Source organism: Pezoporus wallicus, unplaced genomic scaffold, assembly GCF_028554395.1.
Source record: "Pezoporus wallicus isolate ANWC-B61680 ecotype Strahan unplaced genomic scaffold, APGP_CSIRO_Pwel_v1 contig_2132, whole genome shotgun sequence".
Classification (NCBI taxonomy): domain Eukaryota; kingdom Metazoa; phylum Chordata; class Aves; order Psittaciformes; family Psittacidae; genus Pezoporus; species Pezoporus wallicus.
The window spans coordinates 674,086-698,655 of NW_026637551.1; the positions used below are offsets into that span (position 1 = coordinate 674,086).

The 24,570-nt window shown below is 38.4% G+C and overlaps 1 protein-coding gene across 15 annotated transcripts in view; it reads right to left on the reverse strand.

Moving 5' to 3' along the window:
* Positions 1-24,570, reverse strand: part of MPDZ (multiple PDZ domain crumbs cell polarity complex component) — an 88,836-nt gene that overhangs the window by 31,446 nt on the left and 32,820 nt on the right. For 4 of the 15 annotated variants that reach the window (XM_057406246.1, XM_057406244.1, XM_057406241.1 and 1 more), the window contains exons 17-27: positions 23,117-23,233; positions 20,659-20,817; positions 17,795-18,070; positions 16,795-16,918; positions 12,436-12,634; positions 9,626-9,667; positions 5,031-5,135; positions 4,772-4,867; positions 4,091-4,268; positions 1,847-1,957; positions 1,237-1,320 (exon numbers count right to left, since the gene is read on the reverse strand). In XM_057406246.1, coding sequence (XP_057262229.1) covers positions 1,237-1,320; positions 1,847-1,957; positions 4,091-4,268; positions 4,772-4,867; positions 5,031-5,135; positions 9,626-9,667; positions 12,436-12,634; positions 16,795-16,918; positions 17,795-18,070; positions 20,659-20,817; positions 23,117-23,233 — 1,491 coding nt within the window. The remainder of the gene's footprint in view (positions 1-1,236; positions 1,321-1,846; positions 1,958-4,090; positions 4,269-4,771; positions 4,868-5,030; positions 5,136-9,625; positions 9,668-12,435; positions 12,635-16,794; positions 16,919-17,794; positions 18,071-20,658; positions 20,818-23,116; positions 23,234-24,570) is intronic. The other 11 variants (XM_057406250.1, XM_057406245.1, XM_057406252.1 and 8 more) reach the window with 9 other exon arrangements.

Genomic DNA, 24,570 nt, shown 5'->3' on the forward strand with positions numbered 1-24,570 from the left:
ACTAAAATAACCATCACAAACATTTTGTTTATAACCAGTGAAATCCCAGTAAAGAGAAAACAAAAGGTCAGCCACAGTAATTCAAAATCTTGCCTTTTGTATTTCGTCATGACGGTATAGCACCTAAAATACTACTGCTAGCTCAAATTCGAATGCTTGAAACAGCACTGTTATTAATGTGCTATTAATGAACCGACTACCATGAGAAAAAAAAAAAACAAACAAAACAGAGCAAGGTTTAGCATGCTTTCTTAAAAAGTCTAGGACAGGAAAAGCAAATGCTACAATAAAGGCTATTTTTTCCTGTTACTGGGTTATTGGGTTTTTGTGTTGTTTTGGGTTATTTCAAAACAAACCCTAAAATAACAGGATTTTTTTATATGTTATTTTTTTATTTAACTAACTTTTGTTCAGCATTTTAATATGTCCAGGATGCTGAAGTATCACAAACTAGGTAGCATTTCATATAGCACAGTGCTGTAACTCAACAAATTACCTGGGACCATAACCATTGTGACAGATTAATTCTTACTCAGAAATACCCAGAGCAGTGTCAGCATGAAATACAGATTTGATGAATAACTTCCTGCCAGAAAAACTATCAACTTGGTTTTCACAGTTTATTTGCATTTGGGCATTATTCTGGAGTACACTTAGGATCTCTTTACCAACTACAGAAGCCTAAATGAAAAAACAAAGGGAAAGAAACTGACTGGTTAGCAACACATCGTTTGAAACTGACTGCCTTGCTAAATACATGGTGTTACCATATTAAATACAGCTACAGTGTGCAGGCAGCTAGCTATCTGGGTCACTGCACATGAATGAAGGCAGGAAATTCTCTTGTAAGATCTTATTATAAAAGTACAGATGCAAGTTTCGTAAGATGAAAACAATAAATATAATGCTATTTACAAAGATCACAAAGCAACACACGTACAGTGAGATCACTTGCAATGTTTCTGCTTACAGAGAAAGACGGGTTTGTCAATAAACAGCCAAGAAATAACCTACAAACTTAACAACTGAAGAATAATGAGAACAAAGAAATATAATTAAAAATAGCAAAGGAGCATTCTCTAAAGAAACATAAGTAATGGAATCATTCCCATCCCAAACTGGCCTGAACATTGAGCAGTGGCAGCTTTGTTCACATCACAGCAAATGCAAAAGCCTTACTTTAGTATCTCGAGCATCAACAACCAATAGTCAATAGAGCTTTTCATGCAACTTTACCTTAGATGACTGACGATAAAAGGGGTTAGTAATTTTCTGCCCACAGTGAGCAGAAGCTGAAGAAGGGCTATAAAGAGACTCTGGCTGGGGAACAAGAGTTATAAGACAACTAGTAAATAAACATGCAGCTTACACAGACTCTACAATGAGGAAGTTTAGTTTCTAGTGATGCAAGCAACTTATATTAAAACTCAGTAACTTTTGTCTGCAATGTCCATGCAGCTTAGTGATGGAAAACTTTCGTGTACTTCTACGTCCTTTCATTAATGTCCAATGAATTTTTTTAACAGGTGCTGTATTTCTGCATGCGTTCCTCGGACATGCTGTCAATCTCTAAGAGCTGGGTTTATTAGACTCCTACTCTGCCCCCCAACAAATTATCTTTCTTGAGGCTTTTCAAAATAGTTTGAGGACGGCGTGCTGGAGGGCAATTCCAAATCCAAATCGATTTCATTCTAAATGGAAATAATACTTAAATCAAATATTTATTCCTATAATGGCTGAGATGGAACTTTAAGGATTAAATATCGCATTCCCAAACACCACCACCTTGAACATTGTTTTATCTATTACTATGTATTACATCTCTTTTCATATTCTTTATGCTTACCCTTGGTTTGCTTATAATGCTCTGTACCATAAAGACTACAGGATTGCCTGCCTTCCGTATGGCTTCCACAGCTTGTTCATGGCTGGCATCTCTGAGATCAATTCCATCCACCTGTAATTGGAAGGCCTCATCTTAAAATTGCAAAAAGCTACAAGAATCATGAGTGAGCTTTGTGTTTTGGTTAGGGAACTTTGACTAAAACCTAAGTCCAAACCTTTGTTACTGATGCAAAGGTTTCTAATGACTTAGCCTGAGGTCCCTCACAGACAGGTTTGAGATTTCTAAGAGCACTGAAAGGACATCAAATAAATCTTCTCCATGGTTTTAAAAACAGGATGTCAATGTTCTTGGTTCAGGCTCCATATGTTTTCCCACAAGCAACATAAGAGATATGATAATGTGATAAAGAAAGAGGAAATAAGATAATGTGAAGAAAGTGGTAGCATTTGCCAAATATTGGTTCCTGTAAATCCTATCTTGGAATAAGCTTCCTCCCAGGACATTATGAGATTTACAAACTGAAAATTGTTAGATGCTGAAGAATCTTTCATTATTGGGTATGACGTCAGTACACTGTACTTCCCCCCCCCCTCTTTTTTTTTTCTTTTTTCCCCAAACACAATAAGACAAGTTTAGCTACTAAACACTTTCCACAGAAGGTAAACTTTCAGGTCAGCTGAAAAGCTTTCTCTCTTCTAGAAGAAACAATTTACAAAGAATGATGAAAGACAAATTTTTGATTGGTTTTCTTCATTCCTTTGTATGCATTGATGTGTAAAACAGTTTGCCTTGCGATCCAAGTAAGAGCCATGTTATGGTGAGGGCAGCATCAGTAAAGCATTCTTATAGTGGCCATAATGAAAGCTAGAAGCTAATATATAGAAGTTATTTGTTAGTGGCAATTCTTGGACACAAAGTTATAGAATAAGGATTACCCCTACCTTTTTAATTGCTTAACTCTACCTTAACCTTAACCATCCAATGTAAATAAAAAAAGCACAAAACCAATCTGAGAGAGAAAATTCTACACCTACAAGAAACTGAAAAATTACACTAAGGCACTCTGACACTCCATGAGTGAAATACTGTATGCGCTAGTACAGAAAAGCTTTGATACACCACAGCTGGAGAAACTCAAATAATCTGTTCAGAAACAATCACATTAACAAAGTATTAGTTACTTAATTTCACTCATCAACTCAAACTTCTGCAAGCATCATTGTCAGAAAAAACATGCATTTATAAAAATCCAGGTATACACCTGTAAGTAATGGTTTTTAACATTTTATCAAGGAAATTCCACCTCCCAACTTGTCCTACACTGGAAAATCTTCCACCCTACTGTAGAAAGTCCTATCTATATTAAGATACTATTTCAAGTTCCTTTATAAAGATCTTGCGGCAGAGAGTAAACTGAAGTTTAAGTATCACTGTGTAAAGCCAGCCCAGTCTCAGCTAGAGGAAGAACCACCACTTCCATCACCCTGTTTGTTATATTCTTACTGACAGACAATCAGCTAAGGACATCCGGCAGGGTGTAGGAGTGCAGTTCCTAATGGCCTGATACTGGAGATGAGGTAATGTCTGACTTATGATAAACACCACAGGAAAGACACACTCCTTTCAGTATATTCATTCTTCACATCTTTAAACAAGAAAGCACAAGTGGCTGAATCAACACAGGACTGGCTAAGCCAAACAGAAATCTAGATAAATTCCTCCATGTGACACCACTGGCTAACCTGTCCTCAGGCATGGACACAATGCTCTTAACTTCCTCTGTACCAAATCCAGCTTTCATCATGTAAGCAGGAAAAAAACTCTCTTGCCCTTAATTCCTGCACAAGTTGCACAAGAATGATGTGATCTGAGTAAGATTAATTAGGAAACAAGCTTGGCATTTATTTGCATGATTTGCTATTCATTAGCCAATATGCAAAGGTAAAGCCTTTTAGCCTCACCAAAGTTAAGTTTTTTCCTACACACGCTGGTTTGAAAACAGGCAGGTAGAACTGCTGGCTTTGTAGCCCCCCATGTGTTTGCTTACAGAGTCCGTCATCTATGCTTTAGGTTGTATATTCAATTTGAACCCGTCTGCACACAAACTTCAGCAGATGGTACTACATACACTCTGTATGGCTCAAGAGGTGCCAGCTGGAGCAATTACACAGCTGTTGGCCCAGGACCACCTCAGAGGCTCCTGAGATGCCAGGGTATTGCAAGCAGAAGGCACTCGGATAGTACCTCCACAATCCGATCTCCGGTTTTTAGCGTCCCATTTTTGCCAGCTGGGCTGTCTTCCAAGATGTGCTTGATAAATATCCCTCTCATCACTTCTCCATTACTCAGGCGGCTCCCCATCCCTCGTCCTCCAACAATGCTGATTCCCAGTGACTTGCTAGGCTCTCTCCAGAGTTCAACCCTGTTGTGACAAAATAAAGACCAAAATAAATGAAAATCTGCTGTAATTATGACAAAGCTGCACAATAGAGACACCTGGATTTGCAAAATATCTTTAAAAAAAAAGAAAAAAATCAGAAACAGCTACTCCTTGGAAAGTTGGTTTGGTTGTTTTTTTTTCAGTGAGAGTTATCTACTGGATTGTTCAGAAAGTCTGCAATTGTGTCTGCTGTTTATTTTGGATTCTAATTAAAACTTTTAATACTTCTCTCTGTCTCTTCTTACTGGCTCGCCAGAGAGTCAGTCTATGAAGACAAATTACTAAAGTAGGCAAGAAATTGCAAGATTGCAGCAATTAAGCCCAATGGCAGTAAAAATCAACAGTGAATTACTCCTATAATGCATAACATACATTAAGTGCAGCAATTCTGTTGTTTTCTTATTCATCTTAAAATATATTACAGAATTCAATTTTTTTTTCATTTCAGATGAAATTTTATACTGTGCAACTAGATCTGCACTTACTTTCTGGGCTGGTTCCAGTTACTGAAAGCTGCATTTTGAAGTTCGCTTTCTTCTCCCTCCCCCTCTTCACGTTCTGGAAGCTCTGGGAGTTCCCTGCTGATGAATAGGAACAGCTTTTTATTGTAATGGCTGCTGGTCTGAAGAAAATTCTCCATCTTTCAGCTCTTCTAAAATAAAAGTTATCTTCCTAAATTGTGCGAAGTGTACAGAAAGTGTTACATCTGAGAGAGTTCTATGTGAGAAAAAAATACAGTCTCACCTAACGGTATGTGAAGACAAAAGCTCAAGTGGCACAGTTCCCTCTGTTTGTTGTCCCAAACTGGCCCTGTACTCGTCCAAATTTTCTGCTGGCACATATGTAATACTGCAATAAGATGGCACATGGTTAAAGTAGTACAAGTACTGCTGGTCCTACCTTTGGTGTGTGTGAGGAATGATTATGAGGAAGCCTCTCAAGACTACTTCGTGGAGTCATTGACTTCAAAGCCACAGTGCTGGTATGTTGGGAATAAGTAGTTTGTATGAATCCTTTGTGACTTTGCAACAAATATGCATTTATGGTCAAATTAGGTAGCTGAACCACACATAATTTTCTGAGGGCTGGCCATCCCATTTTAAGTAAATGGTGTTTGAACAATGACAAGAGTGTAATAGAGACAATCCAGCTTCAATCAAAACAGATTTCTCGTGCAAAAAAGACAAACACTGACAATCTGTGAAATGTGAAGCCCCATTACCATCCTAAATGCTGGCTGAAAATGCTTCTTGAAGTCAGCTTGCAGGAGGTTTTGTGCTTTCCTGGGCAGTTTTGGATCTATTTTAGGTTTCTATGATTTTGGTGAAAAGTATTCCATGGGTCTGGACTTACAAATGTGTTACACCACACCACCTGCACTGCAGGGAGCAATTCCCTGATCAGCTCCTTCCTCCACCACTTCATGCACTCCCAGCCAGCTTGGGACAGTCAGTCAAGTTTCACCAGCCAAATGACATGCAAACTCCAGAAGCCCTGGTGTAACCTGACCTTGTTTGAATGCCAGGAACAGAAATGGCCCAATAGGCTGGGGAGGGGGAAACAAAGAGAAGGAGAAAGATTAAGCCATAAAGAGTATTTCTTAAAAAACTTCCCTCTACAGGCGAAAGGACACCATCATCTAAACTGGGCTACTTAGATGGCCATCCTTTAATGATGCTTTGTCTTCTTAAAAACCCTTAGCTGTTCAATAAGCGACTCAGCTATCAGATGCAAGTCTGCCAAGAAGTAAGGCTGATGGAAAAAGAACACCAAAAAAGTGCCTGTCTGCTCATCTGTCACTCGGTTAAAAAAAAAACATGAACACATTTTCTCACAGAACAGACATGGCAAAAATAAAACAAAAATCTTGACCACTGCACAAGGACATCTAAGCTGCTGAGAAGAGACTTCCTTCAGCTCCAAGTCTAACTTTGAGGCCTCTTCTGTCCATCACTACCTGACTGCCACTAATTCCCCCTCTCACTGGTTTTCTGCTGAATAAAGCAAGCAGAAGAAGGCAGAGCAGATAAACTTTCATATGATTAATGCTGTCTGTCCAAAACATTCTACCAAATTAACCTAAGGATCAGCTTATTTGTCTTCTTCATCTGTGCCCAAGCATATTCCCTATCTCCTCTCATATTTACCACATATAGAAAACTGCAGAAGACGGTCATTAAGGAAGTGCCTAGGGTGCTGAATAGGAGGAACTCTCCAGTTCTTTTAATGGACATCTAAACCATTCATACTATCACCAGTTTTTCTCTTCATTAAATCTCTCCCCCTCTTCTGCTTTGGCCTTCTTTCAAACACAGAGGTGTTATGTGCTTGACATACAGTGTTTTCATCTTTAAATGCTGGGGAGTTAACATACACTAGGGAACAAACACTCAGCAAGTCACTGACTGTAATCTGTGTTCCCTAAGGACTTCCCGGCACTGGGAAATATGCAAGATACATAGCATTTATTCTGCAAAGCCATAGCAGGAAAATGGAGAGAAGACGAAAAAGAGATTTTGAAAATAATCACTACTATTTCTCAACCATCTCCAACTCCACATGTGTTGAACTATAGCAAAGTGCTAGCAGTATGGTCACAAAACACTCAATGTAAGGCACCCCTAATTGTGGCAGGTGGGTTGGAACTAGATGTTTTTTAAGGTTCCTTCCAACCCAAACCATTCTATGATTCTATGTTTTGGGCAAATGCTGCTGAAGAAGCACCACCCACTAAGCCCATAAGAATACCTTGCCTTTAAAAAAAGCCACAAGATGTGCAAGCTGCATTTCGATAAAAGAAAATGTGTCATTCATCCAGTTACATTCATCATTTTATCCCAATCAAATTCATCAATCTTCACCCTATAAAAATAAGTAAGAAATAATGTATTTTCCCTTGAAAGACAGCTGCAGGAAAGACACCAGAACTGCAAGCAAGATTTCTGCTGGCTATGAGGCTTGGACAATCTCTTTCATGCTTAACTGTAGCTGTAAGCTATTGTTCAAAGCACAGGAAGGACAATGGCAGCCTGCTAAAAATGAAACAGATATGCCCAGATTCAGCCTGGATGCAGACAGTGGATTGTGATCACTGACAGTGGAGTGTCCAACATCTTTCAACTCCTGTCCAGTCCTTCTGTGCAAGGACCATGTAGTGAACAACTACACAGGGCATCAAGCTTTAAAGGCAGTAGTAGTTTTTACCTCATACTTCTATGCAACATCAACATTACAGATCAGGTAAGCAGGAGGCAAACCATATGCACTTGATACCCTGTTGTTTTTCCGTATATGAATAAGTAACTGACATTGTGCTGAGACACGCAAAAGGTATGACTCAAAGTATGCTCTCAACCAACTTTATATACTACTTAGAAACACATCTCAAAAATCTCTCTTAGGTAGCTAAGCTTCCCTTTCTGTGAACAGCATAGAAACTGAGAAGAAAAGACTTCCACTCCACCATTTAAAAAAATGCATTTGAAATTGAATTGAATTACCTAATTGATTTCCACAGATGGAGTCAAATTTAGATAGTATCACTGACAGCTTTTACATTTTAGCTCTTTGGAAAATGACATTATTTTTATCCTAATACTTAACTACAGTTCTAATTGCCTAATTTTAAACACACAAAGAAATAGTCAACATGTTTTTAACTGTTCATTCTTACCTACAATAATGAATTTCAATAATGTGTCAGCTACTTCATAAATCTAAACCAGAACACTTACTTATGTTTTGAAAAAAACCAGCATAGGAGAGAAAATGAAATTACATGTGTCAAATGTACAAAAAGGTATATTCTGTGTAGGAGTTCACCTTTGTTTCTTGCTCGTGATTTCCAAAGTTCAGTTAACTGCAAAGATTTCCCTACCTGCTTTTATTAACTAAGCTGCGTTACTGATGTGACTGTACTCTTGCCCTATCTCCTTTGCATGTTATTACTGAAATGAGAAAGTTATATAAAAAAAATCTAGTTCTGCTGTAAATTAGAGTTTTAGGAAATAGGTGTATCTGAACATCATCTTTGGTCAGTGGCTGTCTAACCTGCCCTGCCTTCTGTGACACACAGCAAGGTTGTAGTGTACTAAAACCCTTGAATTTGAATCTGCTAAGAGTTTTTTGCTGTTTAGTACTTCACGGGCAGACATGCCACAATTTTCAAATCCACTTCTTGGAGGTCACAGTGAGGTCTGAAGACATTCAGCATTATTCTGAATATCCTGAACAACAATCCCAGTGTGTAACTGGGATTATGAGAAGCGCAGACAAAAGAAGTTTTGGACTCCTTTGGTCAACTCTGTTGACTCTTGTACTGTAAGTGGAAATAAGAATCCAACAGCCAACTGAATAGCCCCTGAAAAAGGGACTGATAATTGCCTTGATATGTTCACAGAGAAGAAAGTAATAGAAACATGTGCCAGAAACTAAGGATGAAGACACAGAAACCAGGAAACAAGTAAATGACTGCTCTACCATTGTGTTGCATTTCTTATCTGAAAGAGAAGTTCAAGTTAACAATTTCAAGAGAAAGAATATGCAGGGTTTAATCATTTCCTCTCTTTCACAGCTGTACAGTTTGAAGTAAAGAGCGTTCTGGATTTCTTTCTTGAAAGCAGCAATATGCACTAGCAGTGAAAGCAGCGACAATGGAAACACCAATGGTGTACATATGAAAATATCTTGTCAACACATAACCGCATGCAGTGCAGAGGAACATTTATCACATGCTTGACTGAACAGCCACACAAAACCTTGAAACACTAACAAACCAAATAACAAAGTATGAAGAATGCTCAGGACAAATTACTGTTGTTAACATTTAAGGTCTAATTTGAACCTTTTTATAAATGAAGGAAGTAAAATGTAAGTGCCACAGAAAATATGACACTGAGATTAATCCAGATATCAGTACATCATCCTCATGGCAGTTCTAGCTGTGAACCCTTTATACACACACGCACACACATAGACACACACATACACATGCTCTGAACATGTTCTGGGGTGGCTGACATAGATTAAATTTAAAAAAATTAACAATACTATTTTTTAATACAGGTGTTTTCATTCCAGTCTTAAAAGTATGCTCCAATCTTCAAGGTTAAAGCAATATACACATACATATATACCCACACACACTCATACCTTTTTTAAAAGAAATGTATATAAACATTAATATGTGCAGCCACATGTACACACAGAAAGAGAGAGAATATGTACCTATATCTGGATATATACCTGACATTACTATGGACGTCATAAAAGCATGGAATGATTTTACAGACAAATTGCAACATAGAGCCATAATGAGTGTCTGAATCGCCAATACTCACACATAACAGAGGGCCTGATCATCAGCAGGTGCTGGAGAAGATCTAGAATGTGAAGCATATGAGGCAGTATCTTTTTACAATGGTGTTAACAAATGTCAGTGTCTCATGCTGAATGTGAGAGGCATATTTATGTAGTTAAAAGTGTGAGCTGCTTTTTTTTGTTTTCTTTCTCCTTTTTGTTTTCTTTTTTTCCCCCGTTCCACCTCCGCTTCATGTACACCTCCCCCAGAAAGCATCTGCTCTTTATTATTTTCTATAGCAGTGATTAATAACAAGCATGGAAAATGGAATTGCAATCTATCTTTTATTTCTTGATCAGGAATTCATCCCCACGTTTTTGGCAGGTGAATTCTGATTCAGCTCTGTAATTATCTGACAGATGTTACACGCAGCTGCTGCTGAGCACAAAACACTGGCTATTATTACAGAAATATAAGAGCTCCTGACAAGGTGGAGTGATAAGTGAAACAGAATGCATTCTGTATGGCCACACATCTGGTTTTCTACACACAAAGGGGAAAAAAAATAAATACCTTAGTCTGAAACTTATATTTCTGGTTCTTGAACTATTCAAAAATCAAATTTCCTTCAATAAAATAAAACAAAGCCTTTACGTGGCAAGTAAGAACAGGTTTATATTTTCTCAGCAAATAATGTATGCCACTGAAATAAAGCTTTGAAATTAAAATATTTCTACTTAATCACTTTTTGACAGGCACTTTGCTACCCAAAAAAAGCTCAGTCTTAATGCGCTAACTTTGCAGCCCTTTATGGATAAAGAAGAATGATATGTAGACAGACACATCTGAGTGCTTGTGCACCCTTGTTTCCCACAGAAGACAAAGAGATGCAACTTGCTCATCAGAAATGCTGGCCCTTAAACAGCAAATCCTCCATCACGGTGCACCACACTAGCTCTGAAATGACATCTACATAGCTGGGTATCTCCCTCAGAAAACATGAACATCTGACATAAGATAATGCTTCACATTTCCAGTTTCAGATCTGGGACATCACCCACACGTTTTTACTATAATATTTTTCATGAGATCCTGTACTGCTCTCCTGAAAGTACAAATTACAGAAAAGTTTAATTATCCTGAATAGGTTTGTATCAAAACTATGTAGGCCAAAAAATATTGTCCTTATTCTTGCTATAGACTCCTTTTGGTGCTACCAAAGGTTTTGGTCTCTCAATTTTTTAAAGCGCAGAAGCCAGCTTCACTTTAAATCCTTATCATGGGAATGCACCAAAGAACATAAATATAAAATGAAAGACAAAATATCTTAGTAAGAACATGAATAGCAACTGCCCTTCTTTTGCAAGGTCTTTCAGAAAGGGGATGAACTTTTCTCTGCAAATCTGAATATTCACATCTAAGACAAGATTTTGGTATTTCTGCCATATCTATAAAAAGCTACAAAACTTGTAGCCACGCAGTGTAAAGTGCAGCAGCTATAAAAGGGTAAGCACAACTAATGAGCACATCTGTGTTTGGTTACATAACTGTGACACTAATAAAAGACTCTTCACAGGAGGATGGTGCTTTATCATCTAAGCAGATGCATACACGCATGCATGCATACCAACTGATTTCAGTTGTGGTAGTCAGAGTTTGAAAGCCTGTAATAAAAATCAATGTCTCATTTTATCAGCGACTCATATTGACTACAGAATTGACAATAATCTAACTCATTATATGAGCACATCCAATTATTTAAACAAACTTGCATTACACCATAATCGTAAATCTGTGACAACTATGGGGCAATTAAACTTACTACACACAAAGAAAATACTTTGCCTATCTGTTCCCAAAATGCCAGGTCTCTTCAAAGCTAGAATACTTCTGTGGAAGAACCAAATGCCCTGCAGCCCATTTTGAACTGACAGAAACCACACAGTTACCTGTAACAGCACCGGGACTGAACTGACCCAATCCATATTACCATGCATATGAGAAAACGAGCTACTAGATTCCTGGAACTGCACTGGTGTGTCTAGAGCACTGTCTACAAGCTAAGGAACAGCTTTATTTCTAGATGGTGTATGTGGGTAAAGCTAACTCCATAACCATGACAGCTAGAAAAAACTGTACTTTAAGGGAAGGTTAAAGTGCTGTAAAATGAGTGAACTTGAGAAGAAACTTTCTCATCAAGCAAACATATTTTTCAGAACTTGTATTAATTACCGCAAGTTTAAAGTAGTACTCCCAAGGGCAGATATTTATGGACTAGTGCAACAGCTCCTTTGCATGTACTAATAAAAACTTGTGACTTCACAAAATAGACTGTTTCTGCTGTTTGTCACAGAGGTACTGAAAACATTTTAAATTTTACTTTTCTGCATTAACATCATGTGTCATACTTTCTGTCTGGCAGTTAAAGCCAAAATTCATTAGAAAGATTTCCATGAAATTAAATCACTTGTGCAATGGCCAGGACAGTTCACCTTTGAGAAACACAAACACCTTGAGGAAACCCCCACTTTCTTTAGAAAAGTCATACTATGAAAGCAAAACTCTAATACCATTTCTTCAACATCACCAGGCAGGGCAGTAATGATCATGTTTACCAGTGACAGTGATAACGTTAGTTAGAACATCTGAAGCCTCTCACACAAGTGATTTTAACTTTCAACCCCATGAAGTTGTAATCTGAAGGTGAATTATCCATCTGAAGCTGTAACTTAAAGGGAAATTCAAGTTGTAAAAATAAACAAAAAAAAATTATTTAGAATACTTCCATGAATAACCAAATTTTGATTATTAGTCTCTTCCTACCACAATTCATCATCTAGCTTTACCTACTTTATATCTGGTCCAATGAGCGAATGCCTTCTTAGCATAGCCCGGGCTTGTGCGTTGGTTAAGTCAGTGGTTGACTCTTCATTAATGGAGAGGATGCAGTCCCCTACACCAATCCGTCCATCACGACTTATTGAGCCTCCATGGATGACGCTGCGAACTATCATTCCTGAGCCATTTTTATTGGAACTTACCGTCATCCCTATAGTGAAAAACACATTAAACAGTTAGTAATGTTTTTGAGAGCTAGCTCTGAAAAAGAAATGCAACCTATGGCAGGGAAGACAAAAGCCAGCCAGCCCACCTGCCAAAGTCAGCAAGCCTATAAATATTGCTCTTACTCTCTCTTGCAGTCTCCTCCTTCCAATTCGCAGTTACAAATCACAGTCTTAGCATCATTACTTTACCTTGTGTCATGTCACGTACCAGGCTCAACATAAAAAAAGCAGAAAATAAAAAAAGGTAATTAAATTGTTTCTAAACCAGTCAAATTTACACTTTTCTGGATGGTTTACTGAGTTTATACACCACATGTCAATTCATTTTATGATGGTTCTCATCAGGAGCGTAGGGACAACAAACCACATACTTATTTTCAATAAAAAGCCTGAATAAGAGGCCATTGACCTAGTGGTTGCCTTCCTGCCCTCCTAGGTGGGGCATTGCTTAGGCCTAGAAGAGTGTACTGACATCTGTGACAGCCTGTGCATTACTGATGGATTCAGTCTACTACCTAAGATACACCATGATTCCACCCTGTGGCACAGTAAGACATTACTTCTTAATGTTTATGCACAACATTTAACTCCACTTTCTTTTCACTAATGGGATAAGAGAGATGCTCTTCTCCTTCCTTCCCAATGGGAAGCCAAAGGGGACTTCACATGTTTTTGTGACTGTTGTTAGGCTCATGAGTTCTCACTATTATTTTCAGGACAGTTGGTGCTCACGAAATCAACCCTGAAGACAGTTCCAGGAAAAGTTCTTAGCTCTTTCCTAATGGAAAAGTAGCTGAAAGGCCATCACTCTGGACGTCTAGCCAGTGGACCCAGCTTCCACTATCTTAATACTGCCAAACTCATTTTTATTCTTTTTTGTGTGCTAAAGCTTTCCTCTACTAACAAGATCAAGCCAGTGAAGTAAGAGAGCCTTACAGAGAATATCCTCTGGAGAAGGGGGCAGTGACTATTCTGCTATGTGCTCTCTTGGTTTTGCATGTAAACATCAGGCTAGCAAGCACTGGGAGTGCAGCTGTGTGTCTGTACCTTATTGTTCAGACTGTGAATGTGTACTTTATTGTCCAGACTGTGAATGGAAGATGAAAGCTACCCAGAGCAAAACTACTGACTACAAAAAAATTCTAACCATTTATATACAAACACAGCTACAGAAGACAGAGACTGAACACTTTACTCTGTGACCTCAGACCCTGGGAGACAGACTGGCTGTACAGAATTCAGAAGGCAGCTATAAACCCCAAGCTACTCAGACTCAGCCAACCATATGAACATCTGCATATATACATCTGTCTCAGAGAAAAAAATTAAAATTAACCATTTAAAAAACAACACTAATCTGGATATTCATTTGTGCTTTTTAGGACTCCTTCCAGGAAATAAACATCTCTTAATAGTGTTGGTTCCTCACACCCAGACGTAGCTGAGATCAACATAGTTGTCTGAAGTACTAAAAGGTGGCCCTAACTAGCAAGGGGCGGCCCAGTAAGCTTCCTAGACACAGAAACACATCTGCTTCTCTATTTTGGTATGCGGAAGTTCACATTTCTCTTTTGAAAAAACTGCAAAACCCATCTTCACAATGGTACTTTATATTAAACTGATAAAAAAATATGGTGTTACCTTTGACTGGAGATTTGTACTTATGATTTGCCAGAAAATTATGTCAGCTGTGGTCAGGTACATGGGTAAACATGGTACATGGGTACCGCAAATCTGTGATACCGACACACAATGCCACTGACATTGCCTTGCTATCAGAAAAAGTAGAGGTAAACTGCCTGTCACCTACCTCTCAGAGTAGTAATGTTACAATGTTGAGCACATCACCAATGGCATTTACCAGAGCCATCCTGCAGTGGATGCCCCAGCATTTACACTCACGTATGCCTTCCAAAAACCATCTCTTGAGAGATCTGCTCCCACAGGTTATGCAGTCATAGGTGAATGTAAACAAAACTCTGCAACAAGAGTGGTCTCCACCAGAACACAGGCAGTGTGCACAGAAAAGCAAATTAGCAAGAAAACAGCTGAAATGTGGTTTGAAGTTGTGAACCTAATTTTGCTGCTTGGTTAAGCCAGTACCAAACAACAACATTACTGAGGCCAGTGTAACAGCACTTTAGAAAAACATCACCCCCAGTTTCTAAGCTGACAATCTCATTACAACAGATCTGCAAGGCTGATGTCACACTTTGGGCAGCTACAGTTTCAGGTTAAAAATGCAAATGCCATTGTCAAGTTGCCAAATGCATCACACAGGACAATGACATTTCAGCTTTTCTGGCATGTGGGTCCTCCATCCTCTTACCTTTTAAAAATCACAACCAAAAGGTTAGAGCTCCAGCTATGCCTGCTCTTGAAGAGCTATTGCAAGCTGTAGATGGGAAAAAAAGGAAAAAAAAAGAAGTGCCAGCTTTCAACGGAAATAATTGATGCAGCTGCAGCTCTCAACATCATTCACAGCTCTTGATTTAGCTCCTTTTGTAAAAATGAAAGTTAAAAGCAGTGCAGCCATGTGTATAAATTGGTTGCAGTGCCCAGGCAGATTCCCAGGCCAGAGCACACAGAGACTGGAAGAAAAAGACCACAGTCAAAAGCCAGGAGAAAGCATTATTCACATTCATACTACATATGTATTAGAGGCCAGTCTTACTTTTCATGCATGTAATGTCTGCCAGTGTGCACCACAGTATTACACTTGACAAGAAATTTGCTTTCTATGTTCACTACACTTAAAATACTCCTAGACATGCATATAGACTGCTTTATGGAGTTAAGAAGTTACTGCAAACAAACCTGGTTTTAACAAAATCCAAATGCCTGGAACTGGTCTGTGATCTGCACTTTACACAGCCTAGCAATGAAGCCAGTAAAGACAGTAGTTACCGAAACATCTCATACCAACAAAAGCCAAAACTTATACCCACCTCAGCCTTGCCTACAGCTTTACATTCTGGGGAGGCTGATTTTATACCAGATCAGTTTCTGATCCAGTTTGGAGACTGGCTATATCATGGAGAAGGTGACATGGGTCAAAATGAGCACCCAGCCGTCAGAAGGTATTTTATACCAGGCAGAAGCAGCCACTGAATTACAGCATCACAGCACCCCATCCACCTCTGCGTAGCAAGGGAGTCCTGAGTGATGTTTATGAACAGCCTGTTCTGTAGACAACCCATCTTAAAACCATTTGTGAAATCACTGCAAACAGGCAGCACCCTCACAAGCTCCTGCCCTACCAACACCAGAGTCTTCAAGGACATGCAACTGGCCAGAAGAAACAGCACCAGAACCTAAATCAAAGTAAATGAACACTCCAGCCATGAACAGGAGGTGAGCACCACTGCTTCTCACCACAAAGCCTCCCTCCTGCTGGCTCTAGAAACTGTCCTGGGAGGATGCAGTCCCCATGCTCCCTGCCTGGGGCCACACAAGAGTCCACAAGAGGACTCTGAAAAACATTTCCAGCTGTTGTGCTTATTCACTCCAAAATGTGTCTCTACTCAGTATACTTTGGAAGTTGCAGATACTCAAAACTTGAATTTCTCTACAAAATTACAGTATCACTGAGCTAAAAACATAACCTATTAATTATGTCAATGATCTGAATTTCAGAAATACCGAGGCACTTAAAACATATGTATAAATCTGTAGCAAGGAAGCTAACAGCTTGCTAGACCCTTCTGACCATCCTCAGAGAGCAAGACCATTTTGTGTCTACATACATTTGAAACTCTGCTCTGTGGCTCTTAAGCCAAAGTGTTCTTCTACAACATTCCTTGGCTGTATCTTGTTCTTCTCCCATATTACATAAAGATACAGACATTAAAAAACAATGTACTAAAATTATTATGTTAACATTTAAGAATTACTAAGCTCCATTACAGAGAAAAAATAATAAAATCTCAGTCATACTGGAGACATTACTTCTGTATTCACAGTGACAGAAAATGGATCCACTGCTACCACAGCCAAGCAGGGTAAGAGCAGCAAAGAACAATATCCCATTACGCTTTCCATACTAAAAGGAAAATGCTTAATCTTTAATAATAAAACAGAAAACATATGAGAAAAACAGAAAGCCATGTTCCTGAAAAGGTTACAAAAATGATAGCTACCTTACCTAAACTTGAATTGCCTTTTGCAATAGTGATAGTCTTCTCATACACATTTTTGACTGAATTTGGGATTGTGGAAACTCCCTCCAAAGCTACAGGGCATCTCTTTTCCATCAAAAGCAGTTGATCCTAACACAGGGGAAAATAACATGAGATCAGAATACCGCAATAAAAAATACAATTGGACATACTGAACTCAACTAATCATACTGTCTACAAAAGCTAGGTGCATAACTTATACAGATTCCTTATACAGACACCAGAAAAGTCAGTCTATCAAAGATCAAACTGACATACATATTTTCTGTTTTCATGCAGGTTATACAGTACATCTACCGCAAGGTATGCTTTTAATTTAAGGACATCAGTAACACTCTTGAAATTAGTGGCCTGAATTCAGGAGCTCACAGACTTGTTTACCACAAATGCCTAACAATTTAGCAGTGCTAAAATAACAACTGTTGCAAGAAACTGCAGCTCTTTAAAGAATTTCTTAGTAAATCACTGAACAGAAGAAACACATCACGGTGACTGTCATATAAAGGAATATTATGTTTGCACACTGTGGTGTCAGAGGCCAGCTTGTGAGCTGAACCAAACAGGCTTGCACAAACACCAGGATACAGGTTGTTACACCACTCCTCCTTGGCATCCTAAGCCTGGTTTTCAGCCATGCACCCACGCTTCTGCAGAGGCTAACAGGGAATATGCTCAAAGGGCATACTATTGTCCAAGAGAGTTTAATGCTGTAAGGTATGCGCAGACTTTTATATACCTCTGTACTGCCACGCTAAGAGATTACTATCTAGACACCATGAATTATCTCCTGTTTTGGAAAGTTACAAATCTGACGTGGGCTATGACATCTAATGTACATTTATAATGAAAGAACTATACATGGTTGCTGCCCAGTGTCAATTCCTGGAGGAGATACTATGGTGTAATATGGCCTTTAAGATTTTTTTTTTTAATGACTATTAAAAAAAAAAAGAAAAAAATCTTTACTTTTCCAGTGGGATCCAGCTGCACGGTAGTAGCAAGGCCCGTACTTAGTGCAATTTCTGATGTTTTCTGAGATCCAGTCCATGTTGCTGTGTTTTCATTTTGGTTGGTATCCGAAACATCCAGAGGCAGAAGATCCTTTTTAGTAAAACCAGTGGCAGTTTCCAGGCTATTCCCTGCTACAGACTTTTGCTCTTTCTGATTGAGATCCATGTTGTACAGGTTCTTGTCAGACACATGGAAATCGGCTGCAGCATTTGAACATTCCTCTCCAACAGACTATAAAACATGGGGCAATGAACAATCAACATTACTTTGTAGTATACTTATAAACTGCATTTCATGCTAAAATCTTAAACAGAAAATAATCACACAGAATTTAAACATATCTGTTGTAACATGAAGCATTTTACTATAACATTTACTTGCTTCCTCAGCCAATTTATTTTTTTAAATACCAAAAATCAGTGAAAATAAGTTGCTGCAAAGGCCAAATTCTTATATGATACTCATCAGTAGCTCTCCACTAACAAAAAGCTGCATTACTTCTGGATTAAGTTCACTACACAAAATTTGTTTAGACTTTCAAGATTTCAAGGTCCTGCATTTCAAATATTTTAAGAGATTTTAATAACCACAACCTACTGGAAAAAAAATAAAAATCTTCAAATATTCTCTAGCTGAGCTTTCAAATTAAGTAATTTTAAAAACATGTAGGCCAATAGATATTAGAAGGATATATTACAGACTTAGACATTGTATCAATACTAGGGATTTTTGTATCTATATTAGGAATTCTTCTCTGAAATGTAGTAAATGTAATCACAAGACTGTCTACCCCTGTCTTGGTTGTTATCCACTGGTCCTATTAATTCTTCTATGACCTTTCCAAAAAGTGGAAAAAACATGTTTCCCGGGATTTTGGGATATTTTGCAAAATTTTCTATCAAGGGCATTAGAATTAATTTTTCTCATCTTTCATAAAGTGCATACATGCTTGTTATGTCCCCAGACAATCATGAGAAAAGGTTCACCTGCAAGTAAGTGGTTTAAGTAAGATTGGAGAAGATAAATGAGCAAAGCCTAAATACAACTAATCCACATGATACAATCAATGACATAATTTCCTACCTTTTGGAAAACAAAACATCAGAACTGTATTTATTCTGTGAGGTTTCGAAGACACCTGGGACATATACTTTTAAGTCCGGTGCGTATCCATTTCCACAACAATGAAAACAAGAACAAAATAATTCCCAATATTTATTCCACATGCCACATATACATATTAAAGTTGCAGCATATGCCCATATTAATTTTTGTTTCTCTTAAAGAAAAGGCAATGCTGTAATTTTTGAAGACAAACATGACTTCAGGAATTTGTAACTGTAGCAACATGTGGCCTCATTAAAGAATGTGCATAACTTTGACTTCAAGTTTTTTCATCACTTATTTCAAAAGTGACACCAAAAGCATTCAGAACCTGTCAACTGCCCTGAGGTCAGAAATAGCTGAAATGCCCCTGCATTCCTCATAGCATTGAACAGCATTTTTTTCATTTTTACAGTATTTCATTTGCTTCAGAAGTCTTCTTTAATGAACAGATTTTCTTGCCACATTTACTTTTTAAAGTAATTCATAACCACAGAGTATAAAATGTTACCCAGTGAGAATGTAATACTTCATACTGGTGAGCAGAGAGGAACGCTGAAAAGTCAGGAGCATAATCCTTAAAAAATCTTGAGAACCGAAGCCTTTTTAAGTCAATGCTGAAAATAACTTAAGACTTTCTAGAGCCTCAGCATGACATATAATGTAAATCCAGCCTCTATCTCATAAAATGCTTCTCAGCATGCAAAATGCATAATCCGTTTTAGTAACAATTACAGAGCTAAACAAAGCAATCTGTCCCACTGGCACAGCAGAGATGTGCTCTTCTGTGGATTAGGAGAAACCATTAGAAGATGAATTTAGCTTTCCAACCAGTGCTTTAGAACGACTGAACATATTCCAGAAGGATAAAGGGAGCTACTGAAGTTCAAGTGTGGCAGAAGAAGAAGCAGCAGCTATGGTATTCCAAGACCAAAGACTGCAAAAACTGGAAGAAACCCCCACAATGCTTTCAAAGGTGACTGCTAGGAGAATTTACTTGGAAACCTCTGGATCAAAATAAAACAAATCTATATATTGTCAAGACTGTAAAGAGAAAAGAGCATGGAAAGCCATCAAGAATCATTAAACACCAACTCTGATACAAACAAGTCATTATAGGTATGTGACTAGAAGAAAAATGATGCTGATCTCAATACTCTTAAAGAACTTACCTTCCTTTACTGCCTTTAAATAAATATTAACAATCAGTGATTTGAAATATATGGATTGATTTTTAATTACAGTAACTGTATGAACATTTCATTCCAGAACACAGTAAATGAATTAGCAAACATATCAACTATGAAGCATAAAAGCAAAGCTTAGGATGAAAACTTACTCTTGCTCTTTATACCTACAATACTGTAGAATGATGCAGCTATTTTGTGTTACCACTGTTTGCTATGTTCTTAGGTAATAACAATTAAGTTTTTGTAGCAGACTGCTCACCACAGCTTTAACACTACAATCATCTCACCACGCTTTATCTGGCTATAGAAAATAAAAATACAAGCTTTCAACCTTCTGGCTGACTCCCTCTTCAACACAGATGTCTGTCTGTCTGTCTAAAAGACCAGCTATAGCATAAAGAAAACTAATCTAGTAACAAATAATGCAGTTTGAGCCAGGATGACATAAAACATATCTAATAATACAGGCTTTTCATACTTATAATCAAAGGTTTTTTTAATCAATAAAACCATCCTCCTTTTTACCTTGGGAGTTGACAATGGAAGACAGAAGGTGTAGTTCAGCTCACCGCTACAGGCACTGCCATGAAGAGCTATCATTGAAGCCTGGAACACGTCACTCTCTAGAGAATACTGCGATTCAAAGGTGGACTCATCCGCTAGATCTGCCTCGCTGGAGTCCACCTAACAATAAAAGCAATTCAATCAGCCAGGCTGTTACATTCACACCACATAAGCCCCGGACACATGCACCTCAGCCACTACACACTGACACTTTTCTTGTATTTCTTTTTCCCCCTCCACGTTTTACATTGACGTTATACTTGCACAGCACAGTAGGAAAGATTTCTGCTTCCCGTTACAATTCATGTTACTGCATCTTCAGAGGTTGCAAAGAATATCCGAAGTAAAGTGAGTCTCAACTGGAATGAGCTGTGAGGCTAAGGCAGGCTCATGACAGTTAATAGAAGTATGAGGTATTGGGAGAATTCTGCTGTGCTCCCCGATATCAACATTTTGATTTCCTTAGGGCTTTTTTTTCTTTCTTTCTAATTTGATTTTACAAGAATTAGCACTGAAAAAATTATGAGCTTCACTTAGAGCCACCTGTCAGGAACATCGCCTCCACTAACTTCACAGGTTCAGTTGCTTTTAAGAGGGTATAAAAAAATAATATTCTGGAAACTGCGATGCTTTCTAATATATTTATGAGGAAAAAAAATGACATTATTTTTATGTTGTCCAAAATATTTTGAATTTGGCAACAAGACTAATATGGACACTGCTCCTGTCTTACACGACAAATATAATTTTAAAAAGACATGGACATGAGCAGTACCTTTTGTGTGCCTCTGTGGTGAATCATACTATGAATTCTGTATGTCAGATTCACAACACAATCACAATCTGCACATTCAGAGTCTGCAATGATTGAACTCGCCGATTCTTTTCTGGAGTACAAATGATCCATTTTTTAAATGTCTCAACCCTAAAACCTTAACATCTAATTAAAACTGCTCCTTTGGTGTAACTTACTCTCAGCCCATCTTCTGGAAAATGCAGACTATTGTTTCCAAAGGTATGCTCTAAAAAAGGGATTGTGAAAAACTGGGACAGATCTGTAGATAAATCTACCCTCAGATTCTATGAAAAACAGTAATTTAATGAGTGCACTCTGCAAACATCTTCAGATCGGGGACTGCACATTCATTTTCATATTTTGCACATTTAATTAGTTTACAGAGTTGAAAATCTAACTATTACCTGCCATCTATTTTCATTATTCTTTCACAATTTCAATTTTTTGTATGGATCACATATAGAAGTAAAATTTCTAAAAACTTTTAATCTGATCTTTTCAACGCATCTTTAATAAAAGGATATTTACAATGTATAACCTAGCTTATTCATACTTCTTCTCAATGAACAGAAGAAGGCAAACAGTACTATCTAACTACTGTACTAAGGTAACAAACTGCAGAAGAAATTGGCTGTCTTGTTTAAAAACAAGCTACTAAAACCAGCTTGTCATTTCGCAAATGTGAAAAAATAGCAAACATACTGGAAGCTGCAACTCAGAGATTTTTGCCTTGTAAGGACCCATTTCAGATTTTTGTTAGGTTTTAGGGTTGGGGTTTTTTCTGCTTAGTTAAGTTCTGGTGCTCAGTAGAAACTGCTTCCCACCCATGTTCCTGAAAAATGAGGGCCAAATAACTTCAATATCAAATTCAGATTGGTAGAAATAACCATGAGAAGACATTCTCAGAATACTTATTCCCAGAATTTTTTTTTTTATATTCTGGTTTGGGGGTTGTCTGGTTGGTTAGGGTTTTGGTTTTTTGTAGAGTTGTGTTTTCCTTGCCTTTTTCATCTGCGTTCTTATTGGTAACTTCTGGGCTATATAAGGCACTGAATGCTCAGGTAAGCTGCATTGTTAGTACAAGTGAACACCTTTTGACCTTGCAAATCTCATAATCACTGATTGATGCTGAAGCCTAAATACCATTAGAAGGAAGCACTGGCAGCTTTTGCAGATACGCAGCATTCCCTGTAAGGCTGGCTTACATGCAAAAAAAGAGTTCCAAAAACTTTTCAAGGTAGAGAAGTGATGCATTATGCTATATAGGCAAAAAGATTGATTTATTAAATAAGCACATGAACATTTCCCTACACAAGGTGAGATTTTCAAAAGGATACTGAGTGCATGCAAGGAAAAGTGAACAGCCATGCACTTTTGAAAATCTCAGCAAAATACTTCCTTCTTTTCCATCAACTAACATATCATAGGCCAGATTCACAGCTCATGCAAACAGCGAAAATCTCCAGATGCCAGTTTCTAGCACTTCACGTTCCATCCCAGCTACAGCAGATGAGTAATGTGGTGATAGTAAACACTAAAAATAAGCACGAGCAGTGACAAAGCAACCCCTTTCGTTACAAAATGCAAAGACTTAAGAAATCTTTGGTAAGTTGGGCCACTAACCAGAGCCAGCTCAGCATGGAAGAGGGCTGCATCAGCTGGCCCCTCCTCCTCAAGTGACTGGGCAGCGTAGAAAAAGCAATCTTCCTTAGCAGAGACATAGCCCTCCTCTGGTGAAAGCTGCAGAAAGAACGAAGCTCTGAGTTGGATGAGTGGCCAGGACACAAGACGTGCACAGTGTGTTTTGTGTTGCAGTTCAGTGAGGCAAATGAATTTCAAATGGAGCAAAGAGTTCATTTGAATTAGTCACAGCATTAGGTAGGTAAAGCAACATCTTTTTTTCCAATTTATCTGAACTGATTCAGCTTCATATCTCATTTTACGCCCCCACATAAAGAAAAAGGACTGTCCAGCTATACCACACTGCTCACAGCTTCTTCCAAACTCATTTTCAGTTTCTGGTCTTACCAAATATATGCTAAAACTACCACCAGGGAAAGAACCTAATAGCAGAGGCTATTAGCCTTGCTAGCTGCAGAGTAATCTTATCAGAAGGCAAGGAGACTGAATCATAGAATCGTTTGGGTTGGAAAGGACCTTTTTCAAAGATCTAGTCCAACCCTGTGCAGTGAGCAGGGACACCTTCAGCTAGATCAGGTTGCCCAGAACCACATCCAGCCTGAATCTCCCCTCTTTTAGCTTAAATCCATCACCCCTTGTCCTGTCACAACAAGCCCTGCTAAAAGTCTCCCCCATCTTTCTTACAGGCCCCTTTTAAATACTGAAAGGCCACAATCAGGTCTCCCCTGAGTGTTTTCTTCTCCAGGCTAAACAACCCCAACTCTCTCAGCCTTTCCTCATCAGAGGGGTACTCCAGCCCCTGATCATTTTTGTGCCTCTCCTCTGGACCCTCTGCAACAGGTCCACACCTTTCCTGTACTGAGAACTCCAGAGCCAGATACAGTTCTGAAGATGGGGTCTCAAGCAGAGCAGAGGAGAGGGGCAGAATCACCTCCCTGGAGCCCTGGTCACTGAATCCACAATCTGTATTTTAAGATTTATCTGCTAGGTAGAACAGACTCAAAAAGATAAAACTCAATTCTGACTGCATACCAGTAGTTTTTCAACATAAATTGACATTCGGTGTCTTTATCCAGTGCTACAAAGAAGACAGTGATTATTCAATCAAAGAAGCCAGTGATTAAGCATAACACATGGAATACTGAAGTGAAAAAGCTGCATGTTTACAAACTCCTGAAAACAGAAACAAAACCCTCACACACTTTCTCTTTTAGAGTGACATCTCAAGTATTTGTCCTGGTTTCAGCTGCAAGTTATTTTTTTCTCCTTTCTAGTAGCTCGTGCGGTGCTGTGTTTTGGCTTTAGTCTGAGAACAATGCTGAAAACATACCAATGTTTTAGTTCTTGCTCAGTAGCACTTACTCTGATCAAGAACTTTTCAGTCTCTCATGCTCTGCCAGTGAGGAGGGGCAGAAGAAACTGGGAAGAAGCAGAGA